The sequence below is a fragment of the Lipotes vexillifer genome, unplaced genomic scaffold (genome assembly GCF_000442215.2).
Source record: "Lipotes vexillifer unplaced genomic scaffold, Lipotes_vexillifer_v1.1 scaffold195, whole genome shotgun sequence".
NCBI classification, from domain to species: domain Eukaryota; kingdom Metazoa; phylum Chordata; class Mammalia; order Artiodactyla; family Lipotidae; genus Lipotes; species Lipotes vexillifer.
Genome location: NW_006799532.1, coordinates 333,824 through 344,385, shown reverse-complemented (window position 1 = coordinate 344,385; position 10,562 = coordinate 333,824). Strand labels below are relative to the sequence as shown.

At 33.7% G+C, this 10,562-nt stretch overlaps 1 protein-coding gene across 1 annotated transcript in view; it reads left to right on the top strand.

The window, feature by feature from the left end:
* The window catches only part of POLI (DNA polymerase iota), a 22,963-nt gene that overhangs the window by 3,704 nt on the left and 8,697 nt on the right, over positions 1-10,562 (top strand). Inside the window, exons 3-7 of the mRNA XM_007471659.1 lie at positions 1-163; positions 4,259-4,411; positions 6,606-6,842; positions 7,655-7,833; positions 8,654-8,745. The exon at positions 1-163 is cut by the window's left edge and continues 1 nt beyond it. Coding sequence (XP_007471721.1) covers positions 1-163; positions 4,259-4,411; positions 6,606-6,842; positions 7,655-7,833; positions 8,654-8,745 — 824 coding nt within the window. The remainder of the gene's footprint in view (positions 164-4,258; positions 4,412-6,605; positions 6,843-7,654; positions 7,834-8,653; positions 8,746-10,562) is intronic.

Sequence of the window (10,562 nt, the reverse complement as noted above, 5' to 3'; positions counted from 1 at the left end):
GTTCAGCAGAAATATTTGGTGGTTACCTGCAACTATGAAGCTAGGGAACTTGGAGTTAAGAAACTTATGAATGTCAGAGATGCAAAAGAAAAGTGTCCACAGCTAGTATTAGTTAATGGAGAAGATTTGACTCGTTACAGAGAGATGTCATATAAGGTTACAGGTATGTTACAGGTACAGATTATGGGCAATATACTTTCAGCATTAATTTTTATATAGGATGCCTGTTAACTACATGAATCTTTTAATAAATGTAAAATGCATAAGTCAGTTTCCTTGTATTTTGGGGCTTTCCCATTTAAAAAAAATTTATGTGAGAATGACTTAATATATTATGAGTAATGGTGACAAAAATGTATAGTTGGAAGGGATTTGAACTTTGTCATGCTGATGTTTACATAAATATGAGAAAATGTAAAAAAATATTTAAGTGAGAAAATGGGAGAAGATAAACCAAAAAGAACCAGATATTTTTAATTATAAGTTTAAATACCAAGTTTAAATAAACTATAAAGAAATATGCTGTACTCTAATGCACTAATGGGAGTTGAGAGAGGCTTCTGTAATGTTTGATTAACATAATTAAAAACCAATTTGTTAGGAAGTATTAGCAAAGATAAGGAGTATATTTTTTTCTTAGATTTTATGTATATATTAAATATTTCAGTGTAGATAAACTCCCCCTTACTAAGGTTTGGGTTTGAATCTTAGTGTTTTAGTAAATTACAGGAAAAATGAAACCATGTGTTGTACTGGCATATGGCAAATATATACAGTTTTAAAATGTATAAGGATCAGCTTTTTATTTATCTTGTTTGCTATTGTTTTAGTAAATTCTTTTTTTTTTTTTTTTTTTTGCGGTACGCGGGGCTCTCACTGTTGTGGCCTCTCCCGTTGCGGAGCACAGGCTCCGGACACGCAGGCTCAGCGGCCATGGCTCACGGGCCCAGCTGCTCTGCGGCATGTGGGATATTCCCGGACCGGGGCATGAACCCATGTCCCCTGCATCGGCAGGCGGACTCTCAAGCACTGCACCACCAGGGAAGCCCTGCTGTTGTTTTTGTTTACTTGTTCTTTGGTTATTTGTAGCAGTTCTCAGAGGAAAGCATTAAATATAATATCCAAGAGCTCTTAGGAATTAACAAGAAAAAGAAACTTAAGAAAAATGGACAAAGGATATGAATAGGCAATTAACAAAAAGAGCAAATTCAACAATGTGGAAAAAGAATGCTCAAGTTCATTAGTACTAAAAATAAGAATGTGAGAAAAAGTAGAAACGAAGTATTACAGCCTTTTCAAGAAAGCAATCTAGAAACATGTTTTGAAATTAAAGATACCTATTATGTTCTTTAACCCAATAATACCACTGCTGGGGATTTATCTAATAGAACTAAAATAATGTATATGTACAAAAATGTTTCTTGTAGCATGGTTCATAATTGCTAAAAATATGGAATGAAAACAATTGCTCACCAGGGTGAGAATGGCTAAATAAACTAAGACTTCTCTGTGATAGAATATTATATGGCTATTAAAAAGAATGCATTGGTGCTGTACTGTTTGACTCATAGAGATATGCCTTGTTGAGTGAGTAAAAGGCAAGATGCAAAAACCAGTATCAGGTTTTTCCATATGTGTAAAACAATGACCCAAACCCCTTCCGCAACATATGTGTATATGTCTGTGTGTGAATAGACAATGTGCACAATTATGTGTGTATATCTGAATACTCAGAAGTTAATTTTTACTGTACATAGAAGAGGTGATATAATACAGACAATATGCATCTTGCCTTTGTTCTTGGTGTTCTTTCATCTCATTCATATAGCTCTTCCTCATTCTTTTTAGTGCTTGCACAGTATTCTGTTGTATTTTGTCCCAAACTTATTTAACCATTCCTTTACTGATATGAAGACAGTATGTCCCACTTTATGCCCATTGTCCCTACGTAATTATTAATAGCACCTCCTTTTATTCAAAAGGTCTCTATTGTAAATTATGTGGCTTCCCTGATAGTGAGGGATTATTTCTCTGTTACCAACTTTTTGCTCTTACAAATATATGCTTCAGTAGACATTTTCATACAGAAATTTTCACATACTTTCATGAAGATATCCTTAAAGTAAGCTCCTAAAGTTTAATTGCTAGATCAAAGATAATTTGCATTAGAAATACTGCTATATGTTGCCCTTGAGGTTGTCCCAACATATTGCTAGTATGTATGACAGTATTAGATATTCATAAAGATTTTGCCTATAGGCAGAAAAAATAGTAAATCATTGTTTTGATTTGCATTTCTCTATAAGTAAGTGTGAGCATTTTTTCATGTGTTTTTGGTCATTTATATATGTTTTCGGTGAATGGTCTTTTCACTTGGGCCCGTTTTTATTTAGATTGCTCCTCTCTTTTCTGATTGGTTTGTGTCATTATTTGGGGAAGTTAAGGAAATTAGCCCTTTGATGGCCATGTGTTATAAATATATTTCCAATTTGTGTTTCATCTTTTTTACTTTTCCAGTTTGTGTTTTGTCTGACATTATGTTGTCAGACTTCTCAGTCTTTCTCTTATGATTTCTGTGCCACTGCAACTCTTCACAGTGAAAATATCTACTGGAAATTCAATGAGTAAATCTCAGTTTTTATGCTGATTCTTAACTTATAAAGTAGTATCTTGAAAGAAAAATGCACTAATATAATAACAATAAATATTCTAAGTATGATTTATGCATCAATAAAATGTTATTTTGTTAATTTTTTTCATGGTATTTTCTGAGTTGAAATAGGGACATAGCCTAATAGTCCTATACTGAATTTATTTCAGACCTATTTATGATGTATAACCTTATTGTTTATTTCATATTTTTATTCTACAGTATTACATTTTTGTCTAGATAGTTTTTTCTCTAATTATAACTCCTCTCTTTGGCCTTATGTAATCATATGTTTAATAAATGCCTCTTGTTTATGGGGTTGACAAGTTAACAGCAAAAAAGAGGTTAACTTCAGGAATGGATAAGTGATTTATTCCTATGACCTAGTAATAGAACCAATATAATCAATCAATATTCAGCGATCCACCAGCTTTGTGCATGATTCGGTACTTAATTTGCTTTTCTCCTTAGCACTTAACTTGTTCTTTGTTTTTTATATAGTATTGTTTTGATAAACTTTTATTTTCTACCTGTTACTGCTGGACATCAGATATATACTTTTGGGGAAGAAAAGCAGAAGTTGATGAGGGAAATTCAAAAGAATCCTTTTATATGGTCAGACACATTGTCAATTTTTCCTCAGAGTAGATACATGATTTTCTCTAGGTAGGTTGAAAGTGATTTTTGGTGGTCACCAGATCACACTGTTGTCTTTATTAATTGTTTTCTCCTGCTGTTATCAGTGTTGGCATCAATAAAACAGAGCTTTCATATTATAGGACTTTAAGAACCTATGCATTTTTATATAATAAGAGTCTAATAATTTGTTTTCTGCCATCTAGCTGGTATCATAGGTGATTCAGAGAGAAGTGAAAATTCTTCTTAATGATTTCAAATTATTAGTTTTAATCCTAAAAATGAGAATTGATAAGTCGTTTTGATCTTATTTCAAATCCTGGTTCAGCTCAATTTAGTAAACATTTGAGTTACGGACTAGGCATTCTGTTAGAGGCTGGCCATTCAAATACATGTAAGTCATGGTCCATCTCTGCCCTTAAGGAATGTGCTGGAGGATGACTAATCAAAAAGTATTGCATTGTAGTATATTTTGAAAATTAAGTAACTTTTCTCTTTGGATTAGTATTAACTGGAAATTTTTAATTTTATTTTGTTTTGCCTTTTTAAAATTCTTATAAAAAACATAGCTAGAATATATTATTACTTGTTTTTACTTTTCTAAGCAGACTATAATTTATTCTTTGACCTACTGCTTCAAGATCATAATTAACTATAAGCACTGAAGTTTAATGTACTATAGATAGAGAAATTATAGGTATAGGAGATTGAGAAATTTATTGCTATGAGTATCTGCCCAGGAAATGTTATTTTAGGACTTATTTTGTTGGAAAATATTGCCTTTACTCAGAATGTGGTACAGAAAAAAAAAAATCCCTGTTAACTGAGGACTTTATTAAAGATATTATGGGACTGTGAATATATGTAAAACCTTTAACAACATATTTTATTATTTTTTTAAGCATAAAAGAGTTAAATCTGTTCTAGTTACAACTTCAGTTATATCTGTGCTCCAATGTTATTTTAATTTAGAGTTGTTGGAAGAATTTAGTCCAGTTGTTGAGAGACTCGGATTTGATGAAAATTTTGTGGATCTAACAGAAATGGTTGAGAAGAGACTAGAGCAGCTTCAAAGTGATGAACCGTCAGCACTGACTGTGTCGGGTCATGTATATGGTAATCAGCGTAAGTGGGTTCTTATTCATTCAATTTAGTAACTAAAAGTATCTACATTTCTTAATGTTCAGTCAGTTCAGAGAGCCGATTATGTCTTTCTGAAAGTATTCTGGCTTTTGTTGGATATATTAGCCATATTTCAGCAGTCTAAGATGATTAAAATCAGGTATTGCTATTCCATATTAAATAGGCAGAAAATCATATTTTTATGACATGTAGCTCAGTGCTTTGTGCACCTTTCATTTCTCTGACACAGTCCTGTATTAAAGTTTTTATTTTATTTTATTTTTTTATTTTTTGGCTGCGTTGCATCTTCGTTGCTGTGCGCAGGCTTTCTCTAGTTGTGGTGAGTGGGGCTACTCTTCGTTGTGGTGCGCGGGCTTCTCCTTGCGGTGGCTTCTCTTGTTGCGGAGCACGGGCTCTAGGTGCATAGGCTTCAGTATTTGTGGCACGCGGGCTCAGTAGTTGTGGCTTGCAGGCTCTAGAGTGCAGGCTCAGTAGTTGTGGTGCACAGGCTTAGTTGCTCTGTGGTCTGTGGGATCTTCCTGGACCGGGGATCGAACCCGTGTTCCCTGCATTGGCAGGTGGATTCTTAACCACTGCGCCACTAGGGAAGTCCCTGTGTTATCGGTTTTAAAGAGGATGACTATTTAGGTCATCCCTAAGTTACAGGAGTTGGCTTTTTAGAGTAATTTTTGATTTTCTTAAAACCATTTTTAAGCAAAATTTTAGGAAGACTAAATTTGCCTTTGCTGCCTCTTTGCTTGTTCACTTCTATTCTCCCAAGACATCAAGACCCTCCCAAGTTAGCCCTTGTGGAAGCTTGTCCAGGCCTACCTGCCATCTTTTGCAAGCTCATATTTAATCAGTTCAAATAATCTTTGCCAACTCTTAGCAAGAAAACAGAATGGTTCCTCTCCTTCGCGTATTAAAGTATGAATGAATAATGGTATTTCCAGGGGTATTTGCATTTGAAAATAAGCTGCAATCAACTCTACTGAATATCTAATTAGGCTTTCAAACATCTTGTGACTGCTGGTGACTTCCAAATCATACCACATAGAAGGCAAGCTACTCTGCTTTTCTCTGACTTGTCCTGATATACTTGCTCATAGGTCTCAGCCAGCATGTGCTTTCTCTTATTCCCCTTTTTTGAGTGCTGGTGGATCAATCTCCAGTCATTATCCACCTCCCTGATATTAAAGAAGAAAAGAAGTAGAGCTACCATTCTGTCTTAGAAGAAGATATGAAGCTTTCATGTGTCTTTTGTACCTGTGCTCTTTTGTCACTTACGAGGTCTGGGTAGCAAGAAGGTTCCAAATGTGTTTCTGTATAATCTTTAAAGCAAACTTAGATTCTGTTTGTTAGAACATATTACAGAGAGCTAGGTCTTATATCCTATCCTAAAATATCTAATTCTTCATGAATTCTTCCTTCTCCTCCACGTAAGATTGTGTTAAAAATTTTTTTTAAACCTACAGAAAAGTTGACAGAATGGTTCAATGAGAACAGTCATTATGCCCTTCCTTGTAGGTACTCCCATTGTTGTCATTTTGCCACATTTGCTTTATCTTGCTGTTTATTGATTGGTTGATAGATTGTTGAGCCACTATTACAGACATCATAACACTTGAAATGTAAATACTCCTGAGGATAAGGACTGTCTCATATAACTCTAATGTCATTTTCACACCTAAGAAAATTTGTTTCTATATAATTTCCCTATACTTTTAATAAAAGATCTCGTTAAACTGTATACAAATCCAAAATTGTTTTTATTAGCACATACCAGTAGTGTGTAAAGTTTAGATTCAGATCTTTAAAGCTGTAATGTTAGCTTTATCATTAATGTAACACTTTTACTTTTATGCTTACTTCCAGATAAACATGAGTAAAAGTTCTACTAATGTCTGTCGGAATTTTTTATGAGATCAGTTTTCGTAATCTGTTAATCATTCAGCGCTCCCAGTATGCATTTGCTATCACAGGCCTTGGAATTCACTTGTGGTAGTTACTTTACATAATTCCTGTGAAGGACAAGAGAGATTAGTTAAGTGTGTAGCAGTATGGTGGTGTAGCAGTATGGTGGTAGGGAAGTGGGGTTGGATATAGATTAAGCCCTTTATCTTTTTAAAACTCATTTGTTAAAAAGAAAAGTAAAATTTGTGATGGTGACTTTTAACAACATTGGCTGTTTTTATAGCTATAAACCTGCATGATATCTTGCACATCAGACTACTTATTGGATCTCAGATTGCAGCTGAGATGCGGGAAGCCATGTATAATCAGTTGGGTCTCACAGGCTGTGCTGGAGTGGCTTCTAATAAATTATTGGCAAAATTAGTGTCTGGCATCTTTAAACCAAATCAGCAAACACTCTTACTACCTGAAAGTTCTCAAGATCTCATTCATAGTTTGAACCACATAAAGGAAATGCCTGGTAAGACAAATATATTTGAAAAATATATATTGGTTTTATTGTATTTCTTTAAGTTTAAAAATTACAGCTACGTGTAATTAATTCTTAGAGCCTGTGTACTTGGCTCTTGGTGAAAACCAAAAAACCTGACGTTTTCTGGAGGGAATCTATATTAGGAATCTATATATATGAAAGTATTTTCCTAGTTTTACCTACTTTTGTATATCTTGAATATGATCATGAAAGTTATAACCTGGAAACGTATGGTCCTTTATCACAGCATTAATTTTTTTCCTGTGATAAAGTATGACTGAGTTTTAGTGCAAGAACTTTGTCATAGGAGTTTTGCTAATGAGAAGATTCGTTTGTTTGCTTTCTGGCTTGAAGTTGTATTTGGGATGGTTACTACCTCCAGATATAAATGTGTGGTATTGTGTATAGAAATCAGTCATGTTAGCTAATAATTAGCAAATGGTAATGAATTTTAATTGCTGTAGTGACAATCTTTCTTTACATGAATAATAACTATGATTCTTCAGTACTTCCACATTGTTATGTAACAGGTGGTAAAAATTTCATTTTATCAATATCAAGACAGTATTTATTGGTTGTCTCCTTATTCATTATATTATACTATGGTTGTTAGGTTTTCAAGGTGTTTCATAACTCAGAGGTCTTGAGCAGAACAACAACCTAATTTTTAATAAAGTTTGATCTTAGCAAAATACCAATTATGGTATCAAAAGACGTGGTTGACATCTTTATAATATTTTAATTAGCTAATTTTAAAGAGAAAAACTGTTGTAACACCGTATGCATCTCTTTTTGCTTAGGTATTGGCTATAAAACTACCAAACGTCTGGAAGCACTGGGTATCAGTAGTGTGCGTGATCTTCAGACCTTTTCATCCAAAATATTAGAAAGGGAATTAGGAATTTCAGTTGCTCAGCGTATCCAGAAGCTCAGCTTTGGAGAGGATAACTCTCCTGTGACACCCTCAGGACCTCCTCAGGTACGTGGCGATGATGTTCATTTTAATTGAATACTGGTTGTCACATTATTTGAGGTAAAGATTTCTAGTTTTACTACTGTGTTCTTACTATTCTAATTTGCTTTTTAGGTTAGTACATGATCCCTTTCCTATGAGAAGGCTATTTATTATAGTAGATTAATAAATAGTCTTAAATTGAATCTAAGAATTAGTATTTAAGTCTTAAGTTAACCACTGTGATTGAATACTACTTAATTTTAATAGCCTATATTGTATACAGTAGGCAAAATATTTTAATTTTTAAAAATCTTGTTTTCAGAGTAGTCTAATGGTTTAGGAAATGGAGAAAGGTATAATCACCCAGATAACATTGATTAATTTTTTTCCTGAGGGATAATAATATATACATTATCCCATTTAATCTTCACAGTGAATCTTTCAGGTAGTACTATTGTTCATACCTTTTCCTCCTCCCTTACTCCCTCTTCCTCCCATTATTTTTTTAAGATAAAGATACTGTACTTTAGAAAGGTTAAATAACTTGCCCAAGGTTAAACTCAGATTCAAGTCCTAGGAGATTAAGAGCCTCACTGTAATCGTACAATAAAGTGTGGCATTGGTACTAGAGCTTTGTAATTTTCTTGACTTCCAGTGCACTTTCTAGTGGAGTACAATAACTTGCAGATAAAAAGATTTAATATAAAAGTGAACTAAATGGCTCAAACTAAGTACATGAGGTAAGTTAGTAAAGAATGTGTTGAATATTTATTTGACATATACACTGATAATTGGATATGTTTATTTGGGTTTTTATTAATCCTTATTTATGCTTCTTTGGTAGTCCTTTAGTGAGGAAGATTCATTTAAAAAATGTTCATCAGAAGTTGAAGCTAAAAATAAGATTGAAGAACTACTTGCTAGTCTTTTGAACAGGTGATTTTTCCATTTTGCAATATCATCTTATAGATTCTGTGTATAGTACATGGAAAGAATACTTGATGTTCTATCTTGGAACTTACCGATTAACTGGAGACTAAACATGCAAAGATAGATCATTATAAAGTAACAGATGTTTTTAACTAAATTTAATTCATCTACTTCCATTGGTCTTAATTTTAGTAACATTGTGGTTTACTGTGGATCTTAAGCTGCTGATCATTAACCTAAGGGAGTTTTATGGGTATCTCTAGAATCATGGCACCTATAAACTTTGTGATGATTGAGGATAGGAAATTGATGGAGAAAGCAGAAGAACCCTTTTATCTCCTGTGCCTCGGACCATGTGAAAGAAAATGGAGTCAGATGAAGGAATAGCTTAATGGGATTATGTGTGAGCAGTGAGAGTGATTGTGGGTATGTGCAGGGTTACTGGCCTATAAATACATGAAGAGTATCAATTGGGATTATGAGTATACTAATAGCATTGCATAAACTGAACAAGACATTTAGTTTTCTGATGCTCCTTTGCCATCATATATCTATTTCTCAGTACTCCATTTCTTTTCCTCCCATTTCTTTGATTTCTCAAAGTGGGGTGTCAGGGGTCTCACAGTTTTTGGTAGGTGTGCTTCTGTAATGATGCTAGGATGGCTAATGTGACTAGAGAAAATGGTTTTTGGATGACTGTAACTCTCAGAAAACTGATAAAGTGAAATTTCCTTCAACTTTGTAGTCATGAAACATGCACTGCAATCCCATGTCTTGAGCAGGGCTGTGCAGCTCATCATTTGCTGCATGCAGCTGGCTGGCTATATGACCCAGCTTCAGTGATATGACTCAGGCTGAGCCTGTGACTATGCTAGTGAAACTGGGTTATCTGCTTTGCTTCAGCTAAATATAAGACTACTGTGAAATGCCTGGTCACTGGAAAAAGTTGTGCACATAGAGAAACCACAAGTATACATTTTATAGGTTCTCTTATTTGAAGCATCAACCCAGAAATGAGTCTAGATGCTCTAAAACTGTGAAATAACTATTAACCATTTCTCCTTATCTCTGCTTGGCATTCCCTTTTCTACATAGTGGCCCCTTATATCAGTGACTGAGTTGTATAATGCCATCTAAGTAACTGGCAAAAAAATAATTGTGCGTGTGTGTGAATGTTCTCAAGCATATGATGATTAATACTATAGATATGTAAGAGGTATAAAATCATACATCTAGGCACTGGTCCATTAATCCATTCTCTAGGCACTGGTCTTAAGATTGCTTAGAGTATAACCTTTTTCTAGTATGTCTTAATTAGTTATAGGAACCAAATTATACTCTTTGAGTTGCATATTAACTTAATAGAACTGGAAGATATTTAAACTAGTAACATGTTTACAGGAACCATTTAAGATATTACCTTAATAAAGCAGCAGTCAGGAAGTTTTGTGGTAAAGCAATAAGAAAAAAATTGTTTACTACAAAAATCCAAATTTTCTAATTCAAAATCAATTTGAGTATGTTTAATAATACTTGTATTTTATGTTTGTGACACATATAGAAAGGAAAATGTTATTCTTTGATGACATTTATTTTCTCTAGTAATCAGATTTTCTACTTTATAAGCGGATTTTCCATGTCATTAAAAGTTTTGTTTTCAACACTAAAACCAAGATTATTTGGATGGAACACTTTTTAAGATGCATGGACAAGTACTTACCTTCCTAAATATAGTATATAATTAACCTTTCACATTATTTCTCTAAAGCCATATAATGGTGATATTACTAACTCCCTTGGATCTATTTGAGGAGTGCTTTTTT